Source organism: Amblyraja radiata, chromosome 14, assembly GCF_010909765.2.
Source record: "Amblyraja radiata isolate CabotCenter1 chromosome 14, sAmbRad1.1.pri, whole genome shotgun sequence".
In the NCBI taxonomy this organism is placed as follows: Eukaryota; Metazoa; Chordata; class Chondrichthyes; order Rajiformes; family Rajidae; genus Amblyraja; species Amblyraja radiata.
In genome coordinates, this window is record NC_045969.1 from 14829574 (window position 1) to 14849932 (window position 20359).

Sequence of the window (20359 nt, forward strand, 5' to 3'; positions counted from 1 at the left end):
GATCGAACCCGGGTCTCTGGTACTGCAAGCACTGTCAGGCAGTAACTCTATTGCTGTGCCTCCATACAGCCAGATTCAGTTCAATTAAATTAAAAATGAATGTAAGCTCTTCATGTTTAGCCCTCTTCAAAACCTTCAGTGAAGCTTTTACAGAAGTTCATTCATTGATTTTCCAGTTGGTTGTTTTTTTCTCTACTTTCGAAAAATGCAGCTGTTTATTTCAAAGTTAACCCCAGATGTTGGAAAAGAGACAGTGACCCTAACATAGGAAACTTCGTTTAAAGTTAAGAATAAACATTTTCCAAGGCAAGGTTAAAAACAAATGGAATGTATCGTTTTCTAAAGTAGTGAACCCAGGAACTGTAGACCTGCTTAAAAGATGATCTGAAGAGGAAATTGTATGGTATAAACCTAGATCTAGGTTAAGATAATACTAAGTTTATGACACATTGTATAATTCCTTCTTGTCGGCAAAAAGTGGTATTTTGAATGCCACGTGTCTGGCTAATATGTTTCACATTATATGTATCTATTATTGCAAATAAACACAGAATTTTAGATTTGATGGTCACGGTATAGCATTTCTGCTTGCATTTTAATCTCATCAATTATTTACTTTTATTTAAAATTATTTGTTCTAAAAAATAAAGTTAACATTAACATGGAATAGATGGCTAACAACATGGAATTGCTCAGAGTACAGAGATGAATGGGGCATAAAACTGTATCATCTTCTGACTGATTTTAATCTTCCGTAGTTCACACGCACGATTTTAAAATTAGATTAGTTGCGGCAGTCATCTGGAGGAGGAGAAGTGTCAACAGTTTAATTCTGTAAATCCAGCAGTATAATCGTAATGGATGTGGTGATACCAGAGAGCAAATTGGAGCCAAAATGCCGTTGGGTTGTTTTTCTGTACCATCACCATTTTGAGAAAATTCTGCCTTCAAAGTTGTTCTTGAGGCACAATAGTATTTTCAGATCATTTTGCTTTCTTCTCAACATTCAGTATCTGAATATTATGGTATTTCATTACAACAGGCAGTTTTATGAGTGTTGCCAACCAACATGGCTGGAAGAAGGACTGATTCCTGGGATGGCAGGACTTTCATATGAAGAAAGACTGGATAGACTCGGCTTGTACTCGCTAGAATTTAGAAGATTGAGGGGGTATCTTATAGAAACTTACAAAATTCTTAAGGGGTTGGACAGGCTAGATGCAGGAAGATTGTTCCCGATGTTGGGGAAGTCCAGAACAAGGGGTCACAGTTTAAGGATAAAGGGGAAATCTTTTAGGAACGAGATGAGGAAAACATATTTCACACAGAGAGTGGTGAATCTCTGGAATTCACTGGCATAGAAGGTAGTTGAGGCCAGTTCATTGGCTATATTTAAGAGGGAGCTAGATGTGGCCCTTGTGGCTAAAGGGAACAGGGGGTATGGAGAGAAGGCAGGTACAGGATACTGAGTTGGATGATCAGCCATGATCATATTGAATGGCGGTGCAGGCTCGAAGGGCCGAATGGCCTACTCCTGCACCTATTTTCTATGTTTCTATGATACTCAAGGGAGCCATCTTTGGGACAATGCACTGGTCCATAAACAAAAACCTTTTTCATCCGATGTGCTGTTTATGTACTAATGTTGCGACCACATTCACACTGATGAATAAAATCAACCTCAAGAATTTAGTAATAAATCTTCATGGTATCTTAATCAGATACTGATACTAATACTTATATGATTCACCTGAAATACCTTTACTTCTATTTTCATAATGGTATTATGTTATTTAAAATGTTGAGTCAGAACAGGGTGAAGAGTTTGTGATTACATTAATTAATTAGTATCTTCTCTTCCCATTTCAGTAACCGATTTGAAAATGATGGTTAACGGAGACTTGATTTTAAATACATTAATTTAACAACATGGTACTAATAAAACCTAATATTTCTGCATAGGATTTTATTTCATGGCACTTTTCTAAAGCACTTCCTATCAAAATAAAATAAATATCTATAGATGTTCTGGCAGAACCACAGATGAATATAGAGATATAAGAGGAAGACTACTAACCAAAATGGTAATATTACAGACAGATCAGCATCCATTGAAATAAATAGGAAATAATACGTTAACAGAAAATAATGACTATCTACTAATGGTGATTAGTTCGAAAGTGATGACTAGCTGATAACTAATCCTAGTTTCTTATTTTCCATCACTTGTGGGTGGTTATTATTTTTCCATTGACTTATTATTTCCTGTTTGTTTAAGAATTAGTCATTAATGAAGAGCCATTACAAGGTATGTCTTTGAATCTATTACTATTGTAATTTCTAGAGTTCAGAAATTTAATTTGCCATCTTGTTGCCAATATACCGTATATTGTTGATTCACATTCCAGTCATTCAACCATTGCCAGCAACGTAAATGTGGCCTGACTCAATATAAGCTTTGGCATTTACCAAATGGCAATTATTTTCTACATAGTAACCACACGAGAAGCATTTTTTTAGTTAGCCCAGTACTCAATCAGAGCAAATGTGACTCTTACATTTTCAGAAATGTACTGGAAATAGCAATAAAACCCAGAGCAGAAATAACGTGGATGTGTTTGGACCTGACTTCTGTCTTGAGTCACATATCTTAGGGGGTAGCACAATGGTGCAGTGGTACAATTGTGAATTGTCTGAATGTGTAGGATTGTGCAAGTCTTTTTTTGTAAAGTTTTTATTTTTTTTAATGAAATTCCACTCCTTAAAATGGCAGACATTGCAGCAAGCCTTGTCCTTGGCTTGGTATAAATGTCAATTGTCCCTGGTGTGTGTAGGATATTAGTGTGTGTTAGTGTATGGGGATTGCTGGTGAGTGCAGACTCATTGGGCCGAAGGGCCTATTCCCATGCTGTATCTCTAAACTAACCTTAACTCTTATCTCTAAAATCTAAAGTAAAGTCTTTCTTGTTAGTTCAGTTTAGTTTAGAGATACAGCGCGGAAACAGGCCCTTCGGCCCACCGAGTCCGCACCGATCAGGATCCCCACACACTAACACTATCCTACACACACCAGGGACAATTTACATTTATACCAAGCCAATTAACCTACAAACTTCTTTGGAGTCTTAGGTTTCAGCATTGTGTTGATAAAAATTGAGGTTGCCACCATCTGACATGTGAGAAACCTAGTCAGATGACCAGTTTGCAATCGAGAGCATGTGACTGAAAAGCCAGACTGATCAGAGATGCAGCAGAAGAGATTAATTCTTCTGAAGCAGTTATTTGGAGTACTATGCAGGAAAACAACAGTCTTAGTGAAATCAGGAATATTCATTCACTCTGTTAGCCATTCATCTAATCACATGAATGGATAACCAATTAAAAAAATTGATAGGGTACATGTTTTGACTAATATGACGGTACCTGGTGTGACAGGATTGCTTGCAACAATAGACCTTAGACTATTATGACTGTATGGGTGTAAAGAAAATAATATATTTGAGTATCCTTGCAATTTGATGGTTTAGGAAAGATTAGGTAATGAGGAAGCTATAGAAACATAGAAAATAGGTGCAGGAGGAGGCCATTCGGCCCTTCAAGCCAGCACCGCCATCATGGCGGGTCATCCACAATCAGTAACCCGTGCCTGCTTTCTCCCCATACCCCTTGATTCCCAAGAGCTCTATCTAACTCTCTTTTAAATTCATCCAGTGAATTGGCCTCCACTGCCTTCCGTGGCAGAGAATTCCACAAATTCACAACTCTCTGGGTGAAAAAGATTTTTCTCATCTCAGTTTTAAATGGCCTCCCCTTTTTTCTTAGACTGTGGCCCCTGGTTCTGGACTCCCCCAACATTGGGAACATTTTTCCTGCATCTAGCCTGTCCAGTCCTTTTATAATTTTATACGTTTCTATAAGATTCCTCCTCATCCTTCTAAATTCCAGTGAATACAAGCCCAGTCTTTCCAATCTTTCCTCATGTGACAGTCCCGCCATCCCAGGGATTAACCTCGTGAACCTACGCTGCACTCCCTCAATAGCAAGGGTGTCCTTCCTCAAATGGAAAGACACCACGGACAAAGTGTCACATTAAATGGAGCTGGAAAATAGAACATTTATAATATTTAATTGCAGCACATTCTGACCATATCCCTCGGGGCTCCAGTTTAAAGTAACACGTCCATCCTGTTCATTGTCCACCCACTTCCTGTTGTAGCTACGGTGGAGTCATTCGAAGTAGTGGATTATATTTTAGTCTTGGCAACTTTCCAATTTTATCATCTTACAATGTTAAAGCATCGCGAGATCTTAGGCTGGGAGTATATCATGTAGTAAGCCATATGAATAATTATTATTATGAAAGGATAAAGTTATTAAAACAAAAAAAACCAAAACCAATCATTTTAAGACAATGTATTGCATTGTAATAAAATAATTGCCATACATATTTATAAAAGACAGGAGGGAACAATAGATGCTTTGTAGTTTGAGAAAGGAAATTATGGATGCTGATTTAGAAAAATGGAAGCAAGTGTATCGAACCTTTTTAGATATGTGGAGCTTTTCAAAATATATATAAAACGTATATTTGGATAGAAAGGGGAGAATTTAAATGTTTGTGAACACAGCAAATGTTATAAACAAACCACTGAAATGAACAGGAACATAATGTGCAATTTAAATTAGAGGTGTGAAATGATTCATTTTGAAATGATTCATTTTAGTCAGAACAATAAAAAGTGCAGTTATAAACTAACTGACACAATTTTAAAGCACGTGCAGGAATGAGGAGACCTAGCGACGTTATTTATATAAGACTCTGAACATGGTAGAAGTCGTTGAGAAGACTATTAAAACGGAACATAAGTTCCTCGGTACAGGAAGAGAGTTGAAAAGTAAAGGGAGAATCTTAACAATATATTGGTTAGGACAATTCAGTAGTGTTCTTGGTAGTGTATTGGTTTAGCAGCAGCAGTTGCCGATGTTTCAGTCTGACCACCAATGCTGTCGTCTAGACTGAGCATGTATATATATTCATTGTGGTTTCTTGGGTTTTCCTCGGTGGTCCATTCCTCCCACGTCCCAAAGACATTTCATTCGGTAGGTGGATACTGTAAATTACCCCGAGTGCAGGTGGCTGGTGGGAGAAACTTGAAGGTGTTAATGGGCATGCATGATCAAATAGGCGGCACAGTTTTGCAGCTGGTAGAGCTGCTGCTTCTAGATACAGTGACACGGGTTAAATCCTCACCTCTGGTGCTGTCTGTTGGGAGTTTGCAAATCTTCTTGTAACCACAAGGGTTTCCTCAGTGTGCCCAAGTTTCTTTTCACATTCCGAGGACATCAATTTTGTCATGTTGAAAACACAGATTGCTGGAAGACCTCAGCAGGTTAGGGTGCATATGGGGAGGGAATGGACAGACTTCAGAATCCGGTCGGAAACCTTTTTCTGAAGAAGGTCCCAACCCTAAATGTTGTCTGTCCATTTTCTCAGTAGTTGCTGTCTGACCTGCTGAGTTCCTCCAGTACTTTGTGCTTTGCACAAGGTTCCAACATTTGCAGCCTCTTGTGACTCCAGGGTTGTAATATTAAATTGTTCCTGATGTGTCAGTGAGTGGTAGAATCTAGTTTAGTTTAGTTTTGTTTAGAGATACAGCGCAGAAACAGGCCCTTCGGCCCAAAGACTCCGCACCGACCAGCGATCCCCGCACATTAACACTATCCTACACACACTCGGGACAATTTACACATGCACTGCTGCAGTTTTGTGTGGCACTAAAGTTCTATTGTATCTTGTGAATTGTGTATAAACTGGAAAGTGTTAATCGTGATTTCAACAGATGTGTCCTGCTTTATATTTCAACATGAGAGATCTCATAACACAGCACACAGTTAACTACCAATAAAAATATGAAAATCTCATTTTATTTTGCACGTTTTGTTCCACTTTATATGTAGTCACAATTTGTTTCACATAGTTGAATATTTTAGTGTGCATAACATGTTCATTTTCAGCATTGTAACTTTACATTTTGTTTGCTGTCTTTCTAACATACAAGATAAGGCAACATTATATTTGTGTGTGTCACAACATACAGGTGCACAACCTTTTATCCGAAGATCCAAATAACGAAAAGCTCCGAATAGCGGACATTTTTTTCGGTCCTTGAAGAAAGGTCCTTGAAGACGTTCACCGAGGGCGGCCCGCAGAGGTGACAGCGGAACCTCCGGTCGGTCCTCGAAGAAAGGGGAACTAAATCCCCATTCATAAAAGAGAAGATGAGGGTATATTGCGCGGGAGGGTTAATAATTGACAATCTGCTGCTGCCTGCCCGCTGAGTTAAAAAGTTCCCACGGTAGACTCACGATACACAGTGTATCATGAGTCTTGCGTGGGAACTTTTTAACTCAGTGGGCAGGCAGCAGCAGATTATCGCTCCCTTCAGTTTCACCCCACCTACACCCCTCTGCTTCCCGGCCATGTGTGTGACCCCTTCCCTCCCCTCTCCAGCTCCCCGCCCATTGCACCGGCGCGGGGGCTTTGCACTGTCTTCACGTCGGCGATGCCAGCAGGTCAGTGCCAGTCACCAGAGACGTCAGGACCAACGGGACACCGACCCCCAGGCCCACTGCAAGCACGGAGATCCCAGATCAGCAACTCCAGCCCAGCCCCGCTCCAACTCCAGAGGAACACGCTCCCCGTAGGGGCAGAAGCTGATGGTGTGCAAGGTACGTCTTGTTCTTGGGGTGGCGCAGCTCGGGCTGTGGGCGAACTGCCACTTGTCGCCGTAGCGGCCCATCGGGGAGTGGATTCCTCTGGAGTTGGAGGGGGAGGGGGGTATTGTGCTGTTTGATCGACCCCTATTATCCCAGGGACAGGGAGACACAGCGGCTTTTGAGAATGGTGGGCAATCGCTTCCAAAGTTCTGCCCACACAGTCAGTACACCTCTCCTACACTTGTCTCCCGCACTAAGATCATCTCGCAGACTAACCCTCCCTATTCTCTCCTATTCTGCAAGAAAAAACTACATTGAAGACTCAAACTCGCGATCTAGTAACTGCCGGGATCGAGGCGCAAACTCGCGACCTTGCGGATATGAGCCGAGCACTCTACCACTGAGCCAGCCGTTAAAATCTACGCTAAAAATCTTCCATTCTGAAAGCCGATAAATTCCGAATTACGAAATGTGTCTGGTCCCAAGGCTTTCGGATAAAAGGTTGTGCACCTGTAGTTCATTATTCTAAGGTAACATCAACATGATCAATTTGGTGAGAAAAAACCCCCCCATGTAAACAGGCATTAAATCTAAACATTTTAATTTAAGTGGTGCATTTAATCAGCGGTTTGAATATTAAATGTGCCATTTCTTTACAAATTCGACCTGAGAGCTCAACACAAGTAACCTCCTTCATGACTTTGCTATATTACCTGACACTGAACAGATCACTGACCAGTTCCCTTAGTCTCGAAAATTGACACAAAATGATGGAGTAACTCAGCAGCATCTCTGGAGAGGTGGGAGAGGTGGTATGGGTGACATTTCGGGTCGAGACCCTTCTTCAGACAGAAAGTCAGTGGAGAGAGAGTTCTTACCTATGGAGGGGTAAGGTTTGAAAACGACATATCAAAGCAGACGAAGATAAGGAAATGCAGAATGGGTCGTTGTTAGCTGAGGGAAAGGTGATAAGGAGCATACAATCAGTAAAATTAATCAGAAATCTCCAACCCTATTTGAAGATGGATGGGTCAAAATACGTTCTCCAGTGCTAACCATAAGCTTCCCAACTACAAAGACAACTGAGGCTGCAGCAATCGTGACCCCACTGAAATCATGAGAGGAATAGATCAGTTAGATGCACACAGTCTCTTGCCCAGAGTAGGTGAATCGAGGACCAGTGGACATAGGTTTAAGGTGAAAGGGAAAAGATTTAGTCGGAATCTGAGGGGTAACTTTTTCACACAAAAGGTGGAGGGTGTATGGAACAAGCTGCCAGAGGAAGTAGTTAAGGCTGGGAGTACCCCAACATTTAAGAAACAGTTGGACAGATACATGGATAGGACAGGTTTGGAGGGATGTGGACCAAACGCTAGCAGGTGAGACTAGTGTAGCTGAGACATTTTGGCAGGTGTGGGCAAATTGGGCCGAAGGGTCTGTTTCCACATTGTATCATGACTATGACTCTACGACTCTAAAATCAACTCTGTAGAAAGGCAATATAAATCAATGCACAGACTGCCTGTTTAAATGAACATGTTCTGTGCTGGTAAATATTTGACTTCAGCTATAACGGGTGGAAGGAAGCATCAATTTAATGTTTCCTTTGGCATCCTCTTGTGAGCTGACGTCTCTTCATTTTAACCATCCAGTCCTACTTACCATTGACTTTATGACAAGATTCAAAATGCTGGTAAGTGCTGATCTGACCGCACTGATTTCTTCTCCGGGTGGATTTAGAATAGAAACAACCCCCTGTGTGTGCGCAGTACACCAGTCAAAAATGGGCCCATTCAAACAGGCACACTGTGTTCAACTCAGCACTGTGGCTATTGCTGGCTGCAACTGCCGAGGAGAAAGTTATTATGGTGTTTTGGGGCGGTGATGGATCCATTTGCAGGTGGGTGCTGGGCAGGCAGATGTGCTTGTATTTAAGCTGCCCCACAACACAAACCTGTGTAGACTAACTAACAAGATGGATAACAGGAGTCCAAATGTGCTAAGACGTTCTACTGTGCTCTTTTAAATAACAGACAAGTTCATCAAATAATTTTCACAGTAGATTTCTTGTCTTGTCATGTTTGATCCAAAGAAGTTGTTTGATGTGACTTCCCATAGTTAACAAAGGCACCAACATAGGTTGAATAAACAATCTCTGGAACATAGCTATTTTGGTTCTCGTTCCTCTTCACACCTTGACCATCTGCAATAAAAATGATAACATTCATGAAATTCATTGTAATCATTCTCTTCACATCTAGATCTCAAAGTAGAAACCAAGTTCATCTTCAGGACCAATATCATTTGAAATTACAATATCATTCGTAGTGTTCAATAGTCTGATGGTTATTGGGAAGAAGCTGTTTCTAAACCTGCATGTTACAATTTTCAAATCCCTATACCACCTTCTCAATAGCTGGACTGAAATGAGAGTTGCTAGGCTGCTGTGGGTCCTTGATAATGCTGGCGGTCTTTTTGAGATGGCACCTCTTGTAGATCCCTTTGATGGTGGGAAGATCAGTACCCGTGATGGACTGGACAGTGTCCACCACTTTATGTAATCTCCTATGTTCCTGGGTGTTAAGGTTGCTGAAACAGGCTGCGGGTGATATCCCCTTCCTTTTTTAGGGGTGTCTTCATCACACCCTGTTCCCCAATGTGCAGCAGCGGAAGGACCCTAGACTGTTGTCCTCCCCCACAGAGCCTTGCCGTTGACTGCACCAAGCTTCAGTGCGTCCCTCAGCACGTACTCTTGCAGTCCGCAGCAGGCCAGTTGGAAGCATTCCTCGACGGACATCTTGCTCTGCTGGATGGTCAACAAGACGTCCGTCTCTGAATGTATCCCTGGGTACAGTTCTTAAATCAGAGTCCTCTGTTGCGGAGCTGTTCGGGATAAACCGTGACAAGGACCCTTGCATCCTTCTCCGGACTCTCTTTGCAAATCCACACTCTCATTTTTTAAATTTCAAAATAGACTTTATTCGAGAAATAAATATATACAATGCATGATCTTTACAAAACTCCATCCGACATTCTCGGAGGCTATACATACATTCAATACAGTTTACACAAATCACACAATATTTCCCCCCACCCTGACCACTCATGTGGCAAATCCACACTCTAGCCTGTGCTATGTATTCCCCATTTAGAGTCAACAATGATTGTTTCTTTGTGGTGTCTTCCCTAACATCTCATAATATAGCCATAGGGTCGTGGCAACCATATACAGAAGCATAACCATATTCCTAGCTGAGACCGAAATCAAGGTTGGCGGCTACCTTATTGTCCAACCACCAAACTGATGAGCGAACAGTGGAAATAGAAATCAATAAAGGGAGTTATGAAACCCTCCTACTTCCACAAGACTTAAATTTGCATATCATTGCTATGTGCTCTCACATCACAAATGCATAAAACTAGATTAAAAAATTATTTAAAAAATGTTACCATATAAACAAATTATTAGGTCGCAGGGCATTATATATGTTTGGAAAGACTCACCAGTCTCTGTATTTTTCTGCAGTCTTCTCCATATGAAGTATATAAGTGTGACACAGATTACAATTGCTCCAAGCAGACTAACACCAATGATAATGGCTACGGGGGAAGACACAAAATTCAATGTCAACGCAAACAAAGTAGATAGCGTGCCTAAGGGCTAAATTAGTAAATCTGAAACTCCAGCAATGCTTTTCCAATGATGCAAATCTTTTTATCAGCTTCAAGTTTCGGGAGTCCTACCAAATGACATCCAAGGAAATAGATGATCTTAAGTGGAACAGTTATAAATAGCATCCTATTATCAAGATGAACATAAAGTGCCAAAATGATTAAGAAATGCTTCCTCTCATTCAAAGAACAGCAAAGACTCTTTATATTTTCTTTAACGGTGGAAACAACCTATGACTCATTCATTTATTGTCCCCGTGAAACGTTGAAACCAAGAACAAACGTTATAACAATTTCATTTTAGCAATACCCTAAGTGCGTGTGCATTTGTGAACTCTGAAGGCATAGTTTATTGTTGGTGTGTATTAGCCTGATCGTACCAAGAACAAACGACCATGAAACTTGGAAGGCCATTCAGCCCTGAGGCTGTTACACTATTCAAAAAGATAATTAATGATCTGGCAATTTTTTGTTCATGTGCCTGCCCTTTCCCCAAAAACCCTTGAATCCTTTACTGATTAGAATCCTTTACTGATTAGAATCCTTTACTGATCTCAGCTGCCGATATACAGGACTCAGCGCTCTGAAATATGTAAAGAGCTTCTGATACACTGGATTTGCATGTAATTATTCTTATCTTTCAGCATTGATCTGAAGATCCCCTGCCATATTTCACTTAACTGCCTCAGCAAAAAGCTAAGAAAAACATCATATCCCAAGACCATTCCACATTGAAGGAAGGAATGGAGCAGAACTAAGCTCCATTTTTAAAATAGACACAAAGTGCTGGAGTAACTCATTGGGTCAGGCAGCTGCTGCATGCTGCCTGACCAGCTGAGTTAATCCAGCACTTTGTGTCTATCTTTGGTGTAATCCAGCACCTGCAGTTCCTTTCTACACATACATTTACACCAAGCCACGTAATAATCCAAAAATTCAAAATTCAGTTTGATGTAGCTCTGAAAATTGCAATAGTAAAGGAACATTTGATAAGATGTCTTTTTTCCGTCACTGGCTTTCTACAAATGCAACATGGATAGAGATATATAAATAATTTTCTATTCATTGATCAAAGTAAGTTACAAAATGTAAAAGAGAGGCCCTGACCTGAAAAGTCACCTTTCCGTGTTCTCTGGAGATGCTGCCTGACCTGCTAATTTGCACCAGTATCTTGGGTCCGTTTTTTTTGAAATGTAAAGGTTTCTTATAGCAGTGCTTCCAGAAACCCCATTTTAAATAATAAAAATTTTCAAATAATTTTCTGATCCAACTACTTTTAATAACAAAGTTCGACTGTAGCTGTTATCCAAAGTAAAAATGGAGTTAAACAGCACCATGCTTATGGGGCGAAGGCAGGAGAATGGGTTTAGGAGGGAGAGATAAATCAGCCATGATTGAATGGCGGAGCAGACTTGATGGGCCGAATGGCCCAATTCTACTCATAGCCCTTAAGAAATTAAAATTTATTTATAAGCTTATATTAATGACGTCTTGACTGATTATCTTGACCAATTTTAAAGTAATATTTGGGAGTTACCTGAATTCAACTACTCAACTTACAAGTGGGGCAAGACAGGGAAATTTTCAGATGATGCAATAACTGTCCGTGTCATCATCAGTGAGGATGGAAGTTGCATTGTGCTGGGATATACGGATGAAATATAATGGAATTGAATCTGGGAAATGTGAAATTTTCCATTTATAGAGGTGTTACACAGCAGGGTAATGTGCAACTATTGTGATTATGGAGTTGTTTAATTCTGGAGAAGTACTAAAAGACTATATTGTTAGGTTCACAGGTCTTTATAGGTAACAGGACAGGCTGATAATAGAATTAAAAAGGCTAATTGGATACTTTATTTTATTTACCGGGGCCCAGAATATAAGAACAGGGAAGATATTAAATAATTCTATACGATGCTAGTTGGTATAGCGATTGAATATTGCAGGCAATTCTTGTCATTACCTCACGGGAGAGATGTAATTGTACTGGAGAACATGCAGAGGACATAGACCAGAGAACAGTACAGCACAAGAGCAGGCCCTTTTACCAACAATATATGTGCCGAACATAAAGCCAAGACCATCTCTCCATTCCCTGCATATCCATATGTCTATCCAAAAGTCTCTTAATAAGTCTCCTATTTGCCTCCACCACCACCCCAGACAGTGAGTTCCAGGCATTAAAAATAAACTTGCCAGTGTATTAAAAAAACTTGCCATGCACATCTTCTTAAGACTTTGTAAAGATTGATAAAAATATCACCAGGAATGGAAAGTTTTAGTTAAAAGGAAAGATTGGCTAAGGTAGAGCTGCTTTCATGGGAGGAAAGACTTAATTCAAGTATATCAAATTATGAAGGACTTTGTGATAAAATATAGGAAAATCTACCAGACTAAGGAGAGGTTCAAAAAATAATGGATATAATTTTAAAGTCATTAAATGAAGGAATAGAGAAGAAATAAGAAAAAAATGCAACCAGAGACTGGATAGGATAGTGGACGGAGAAACACTCTCATCTTTTAAAGGCACTTGGAATTGCACTTGAAAAGTTGTGATGAACAGAGCTACAGATCTGATGCTGGAAGGTGGGATTAGAGCGGGATTAGATTATTTTACGCTGGCATAAACAAGATAGATTGGATCAAGTCAAGTCAAGTTTATTCGCCACATACGCATACAAGATGTGCAGTGAAGTGAAAAGTGGCAATGCAGTGACAAAACAGTGACAAAACAGAATGGGTCAGAATCAGTAATTACATATTTGTGGGAGAGAAAAAAAAGAAGAAACAGCAATTTAAAAAGACAACTCACAACAGCAAATTGGTACAGTAGTTTAGTCCCTGGTGAGATAGGAGTTTACAGTCCTAATGGCCTCTAGGAAGAAACTCCTTCTCATCCTCTCCGCTTTCACAGCATGGCAACGGAGGCGTTTGCCTGACCGTAGCAGCTGGAACAGCCTGTTGCTGGGGTGGAAGGGGTCCCCCATGATCTTGTTGCCTCAAGATTTGCACCTTCAGATGTATGGTTCCTGCAGGGGGGCGAGTGTAGTTCTCATAGTGCGTTCGGCCGAATGCACTACTCTCTGCAGAGCCTTCTTATCCTGGGCAGAGCAGTTCCCAAACCAAATTGTGATGTTTCCAGCCAAGATGGCCTCATGTTAAAATACTTTATATCAACTCTATGTCTACTTTAGCCTACGCAAGCTTTGCTTGTAGAGATTCTACTTGCTGTCTACTACAGTCTGTGTCAATGTGCCATGCATGTTTTTAGGACGTGTAGCTCAGATAATGCAACCAACACCGATTTTATTATAGTTTGAAAAGAGCTTTAAGACACTCTCATGTATTAGTGAAGAAGGGTCTCAACTCGAAAAGTTACCCATTCCTTCTCTCCAGAGATGCTGCCTGTCCCGCTGGGTTATTCCAGCTTTTTGTGTCTATCTTAGTGAAATGAATGTCAATTAAGAAAATAATAGCAATTTCCATGTAGTTAGCACTGTAAATGTCAAAGCAAAAGTACAGACTGAAGACTTGGAAGCTTCCAAATATTTTGGATCTTATATTTGTGAAATCTTGCTTTGGTTTAGTAACGTATCACCAGATGATGATAATGATCTTATTATTTTATACATAAAAAAAATACGCCCTAACATTAAAAATCTAGATTAGGGGTATTAGCGGCAAGGAGACAATCTTGGATTATTTTCTCTAGAACATCGGAGGTTGAGGGGAGACCTGATATATAAATTATGAGAGGCACATATAGAGTAGACAGTCAGGACCTTTTTCCAAGGATGGAAATATCAAATAGTAAAGGGCATAGCCTTTAGATGAGAGGGGCAAAATTTAAAGGATGTGTGCACGGCAAACCTTTTTTTTTACACAGAGAGTGGGGAGTGTTGCCAGGGGTGCTGGTGGAGGCATATAGGAGGGAGGCATTAAAAAAACTTTTGGATAGGCACATGGATAGGCATGGGATAGCGAAGATAGATAAGACAGACACATAATGCTGAAGTAACTCAGCGGGTTAGTCAGCATCTCTGGAGAGAAGGAATGGGGGATGTTTCGGGTCGAGACCCTTCTTCATAAGATAGATAAGAGTTGGTCTTGGAACATTATATTCGATACAGACCTGCTGGACTGAAGGGCTGTTCCTATGCTGTACTGTTTTTAAGCAAACATCTTGGAAACATTCAGTTGGTCAGGATTTCTCACATATTCTGTTTTTACTTCAGATTTCCAACGAGTACAACTTTTTGATTTTCATACACTAAAAGACATGTCATATTCAGCATAGCACAAAGCCAACAATACTGAGCTACCCCAAACGTTCTTGAAACTAGTTGTTTAAAAGCAAAGTTAGTAAAGCAGTTTTTTGACTTTACAATTTGACAACATCAACTGCAGGGAAGCTTACTAATAAAACACTGTTGCTATTTCATACACATTGGTGAGTAACTCACCTCTTAACTCCACAAAGTTTGTTCACCATCTACAAGGGGCTGAAAAAGGGTCCCAACCCAAAATGTCACCCATCCCTTTTCTCCAGAGATGCTGCCTGACCCACAGAGTTACTCCAGCACTTTATGCCTATCTTTGGTTATATGCAGTACTAGCATCTACAGTTCTTTTCTACACATCTACAAAGCTCAAATCAGGAGTGTAACAAAATACTCTCCACTTGTCTGGATGTTGTTAAGTTGGAAAGGGTGCAGAGAAGATTTCCAAGGATGTGTAGGAAAGAACTGCAGCTGCTGGTTTAAATCAAAGGTGGACATAACATGCTAGAAGAACTCATTGGGATAGGGAGCATCTCTGGAGAGAAGGAATGGGAGATGTTTTGGGTCGAGACCCTTCTTCAGACTGATTGTAAATAGGATAGGAGCGCAATAGGATAAGGGATGATCTTATAGAGGTGTATAAGATAATGAGAAGAATAGATAGGGTAAATGCACAGTCTATACCCAGAGTAAGGGAATAAAAAACCAGAGGACATAGGTTTAAGGAAAGGAAACTCGGGTGGTCACGGGGAGAATGTACAAACTCCATACAGAGAGCACCTGTGGTTGGGATCGAACCCAAGTCTATGGTGCTGTTAGTGCTGTGGCAGCAACTCTACTGCTGCTCCACCGTGCTGCCCTAAATCTTAAATTTTTTTTTTTAATGTATTTCAATCAAGATTCATCAGTCTGCTGAAGATTCCTGGCTGACCCACAGATGATGCCTGACCCACTGAGTTCCTCCTGCGATTTGTGTTTTGCTGAAGATTCCAGCATCTGCGGTCTCTAGTGTCTCCATCTTTCAATCTCCCTAACCTAATTCACCAGTCTTCCGTAAATTAAAATCCTTCTTGTAGAATATCCCAGACTCTATCCTGAATTCACCCTATCTATTCCAGATTAAAAGAGTTCTTTACCCACAGTAGGGGAATCAAAAACCAGAAGACATAGGTTTACAGTGAGAGAGGCAAGATTTAATAGATGATGTTTCGGGTCAAGACCCTTCTTCAGACTGGAAGAAGGGTCTCGAAGATGCTGCCTGCCCTGCTGAGTTACTCCAGCATTTTGTGTCTATCTTAGGTGTAAACCAGCATTTGCATTTCCTTCCTACCCAAGATTTAATAGGAACCTGAGGGGCAATGTTTTCACTCAGAGGGTGGTGGGTATAAGGAACGAGCTGCCTGAAGAGGGTAGTTGAGACATGTAAAATAACAGCATTTAAAAAACACGGGCAGGTACATGTATAAGAAGGGGTTAGAGGGCTAAATACTAGCAAATGGAACTAGATTAGATGGGGCATCTTGGCCAGCATGGACGAGTTGGTTTGCAGGATCTGTTTCCATTATGACTCTATGTTTCTATGTTGTATCGAAAGGTTCAGGCTGGTTTAAGCAATAAGCCTGATGTAAACAATGCCCCATCAGCAAAGTAACACTGTTGAGCAGCTAAAAATGTTTAAACATTATTCCTTTGAGGCTGCTGGTAGAAGTTCCACATGGATGTAAATTCCCAAACTTCCCTCTGTTCACAATGAATCTGAGCAGGTAGTGACATTTCCATCCACTTTTCCTTTGCTCCACTGAGAATTTCAAAACATGAAATATGATATTATCATTATATGAACTGCGATGACATTGATTTGCCCCATTCGGTGGAAAAATAATAATAAAAAAATCATTGCCTTTCTCCAAGTAAATAAACAAAATAATCATAGGTTATACCTGGTTTAATGTCAGGCTGTAAAGCATGGTCAATCATTTTAAAATCTGAGTCAATAAATTACTTCCAGATTCAGGGACAGTTTCTTCCAGGCAACTGAACAAGCCTCTCATCAGCCAGAGTGCAGTCCTGACCTTCATCTATGGTACCTCATTGAGATCTTTGAACTATCTTTAATCGGACTTTATCTTGTACTAAATGTTGTACCCTTTATCCTTCATCTGTGCGCTGTGGACAGCTTGATTGTATTCCCGTACACTCTTTTCTTTGACTGGGTAGCACGTAAACAAAATATTTTCACTGTAGCTCGATACACCTAGCAATAATATATTGAACTAAAATAAACTCATTATAGCTTTAATGCAATATTATTTTCTACAAAGTAACCTGGGTCCGTCATGTACATCACTTTCTTGTTAATACCTGGATATTTCTTTGTATCAAACTAAACTTTAATTTAATTCACATTTGTTATTTAATTCCTTGGAACATTCGGGTGGGCAGAACATTGAGCTGGAGGTACTAGGCCACTTGCAAGTTAGCCCTGACTGCTTTTAAGTGGCAAATATTTAAACCGTTAAAAAAAAAGGTACTATTAATTTTGTTATCTGGTTTTTGTATATGATTTATTTAGCTTATATAAATGAATGCAGGCACATGAATATGTTAGTCAGCCCTTTAATGCTATCCCACAATTTGCTTAAATGGAGACTGATCCATCTCAACTCAGCTTACGTATTATTGATTTAGTTGTCCTGATAAACAATTAATGAAAATCCTCTAAACATAATTTTGAAAATTTCAAGTGAACCCCTATCCACTATTCTTTGAGAAAAGAACTTCAAACTACCACAATCATTTGTGTAAAAATATGCTTCCTGATTTCCGCTAGAAACATTTTTTCTAGAACAGAACATAGAGCATTGAATAGCACAGAAGATAGACACAAAATGCTGGAGTAACTCAGCGGGACAGGCAGAAACTCTGGAGAGATGGAATGGGTGACGTTTCAGGTCAAGACACTATGTCCTGCTGAGTTACTCCAGTATTTTATATCTATCTTCGATTTAAACTAGCATCTGCAGTTCCTTCCTACGCAGCTCAGTAACGGGCCGTTTGACCTACAATGAGAGTGCCGAACGTGATGACAAGATAAATTGATCTCATCTGACTGAACATGATCCACATCCCTCCATTCTCTGCATAACCCATGTGCTGATCTAAATGTGCTGATCTAAATGCCATTATTGTATCTGTCTCCACCCTACCCATCTTAGCGTGTTTATGCAAAAAACATGCCACACTCATCTCCTCTAAACTTTGTACCTCTCAGTTTAAAAGTTTGCTCTCTAGTCTTTCACATCTCTACCGTAGGGCCAGGGTTCTGACTGTCTATCTATGTCTCTCATAACTTTATATATTTCTATCAAAACACTCCTTAACGTCTGGTGCTCTGGAGAAAACTGTCCAAGTCTGTCCAACCTCTCCTTGAAGCTAATACTCCTTAATCCAATACACATTCTTGTAAAGTTATAAGATTTAAATAAAATCTAGTTACATTTTAATAAAATCTAGCTCAGTTATAAGATTTTATGGTCTTGTTGGTTTAACCAGTAGCGGATAAAGCTTGTGTAGGAAGGAACTGCAGATGCTGGTTTAAACCGAAGATGGACTCAAGTGCTGGAATAACTCAGCGGGACTGGCAGCATCACTGGAGAAAAAGAATGGGTGACGTTTCAGGTTCAGACCCTTCTTCAGAGTGAGGGGAGAGGGAAACTAGAGGTATGAAACCAGATAAAAATGAGGCATACATCTGGTTTTGCTCTCCCCTGATTCTCAGCCTGAACAAGGGTCTCGACCCAAAGCATCACCTATTCCTTTTCTCCAGCGGATAAACCTTCTCTGTTTATCTAGACAAAATAATGTTATTATTTTAAACATCTCAGTTAAATAATTTCTTGAACACCACAACCAGAGAGCAGTGCTGAACTACAATCTACCTCATTGGTAACCCTCGAACTATCCCTGATCGGACTTTGCTGGTTTTCCCCTGCACTAAATGTTATTCCCTTATCATGTATCTATACACTATAAATGGGTTGATCATAATCACGCTTTGTCTTTCTGCTGACTGGTTAGCACGCAACAAAATATTTGCACAATACCTCTGTACATGTGACAATAAACTAAACCAAACTAATGTTCATTATACTGTATTATTCTGAGAAACTTAAGTCAGTACCATTCAAAGTACACCCCGCATCAGTCAGATTGAATAAATGATGTTATAAACATACCATTGAGTTTCCCACTTTTGTTGCCCTTGGTCGTATTTCCTCCATGCTTATAGTGGTCATCTTTGCGACCATTTGCTTTGAAAAGAGGATATAGGAGTCTGTTACTGGAACAGCCCAGGAAAAACAAAGTCTCTTTTTTTTTAATGTTATTCCAAACAGGTGAAAAACTTACCAGTGACAAACAACTTTTTGGTTTTTGTGATTTCCTTCCCTTCAGTGTCCACCAGTGTCACAGTGTAATACCCTGTATCATTTAGTCGAATGTTGGTTAATAAAAAGGAGCAATTTTTAAAATCTGTCACCCGTTCCCTGTAATCGGCAAAGATGGTGCGATCGCCTACGATGTCATCGACCATGATATTTTTTATGGTTGACCCGTTCATCTTCCATTCTATTGATCGATTCATGTAGGATGTACAGTTCACAGAAAATAGCACATTTCCTCCAATGGTGGCGTTGATCAGCTCTACCGTCTCAGTGGCTTTCGATGGGGCCACGATCTGATCTGCAATCCAAAACAAAAACACCGGCTGTGATTTAATCTGGTTTTACTGATTAAATGATCAGAATAATTAATTATCCAACAGGTAGACAAAGTGATACGATCGTGTACACCATCTTTTGCCTTTGCCAATGCTAAATGCAGCATTCGTATCAAATTATTTCGAAAGCAGAAACCAGGTAAAGTAATGTGGCTGTACACTGTAAGGCAAAGTTTGTGCCACATGCTTTCAAACAGAGATTCAGGGCTTAATACTTAACCGTGTTAAGAATGTTCTCTTTAACTCCCCTCAGAATCGTTCGCCTATTATTTTAAGTTAGCGACAGGCACAAAAAGCCGGAGTAACTCAGTTGCGTTACTCCAGCTTTTTGTGTCTATCTTCGGTTTAAACCAGCATCTGCAGTTCCTTCCTGCACATATCTTAAATCAGCACTCTTTGACTATGTGCCCCTCAATCATTTAAAATGTTGTCTCCTTACATTAAAATCTTTCCTCCTTTTTAAAAATATTATCTATTTTCCCCTTAATCTTCTCTGCTCCAAGGAAAAACAATCCCCCGATTTTGAGAAAGAAAATTATCACTTACTTTTAAATAACAAAATGCAAAGCTTGAACATTACAGCTTTAATTATATATGTCATGCTGCCGAGATCGCAGTTCTGCACTGAAACAAGGTAAAAAACGACGTTGGTGATTTTAGTAAAGCTGACGCGTGCATGTGTGGTTAGACCAGCTTTGTCAAGACGCTGTCTCACCCACACATTAACACAGCGCGATGAGTTCTTGCCATTCGTGTTTCTCTGCAAGGGGAAGGGAATATAAAGTTCACTCTGTATGCTATAAAAAGCACGAGAACCGAAACGATTATTTCAATGTAATGTCACACCGGCCAGAATCCGCACTACCAACTAGTCCATATGTGGATATTGTCAATAAAAAAAGTGTCATTG

At 40.0% G+C, this 20359-nt stretch overlaps 1 protein-coding gene across 1 annotated transcript; it reads right to left on the bottom strand.

The window, feature by feature from the left end:
- Positions 1-8152: 8152 nt before the first annotated feature.
- On the bottom strand, positions 8153-20194 carry LOC116980414. Its single transcript, XM_033032596.1, has 5 exons — positions 19996-20194; positions 19080-19412; positions 18908-18982; positions 10222-10317; positions 8153-8920 (listed from the first exon to the last, which is right to left on the bottom strand). Exons 1-5 carry the CDS (start codon positions 20048-20050, stop codon positions 8793-8795), a joined length of 687 nt encoding a protein of 228 aa, XP_032888487.1. The 5' UTR covers positions 20051-20194; the 3' UTR covers positions 8153-8792.
- Between the last annotated feature and the right edge of the window lie 165 nt (positions 20195-20359).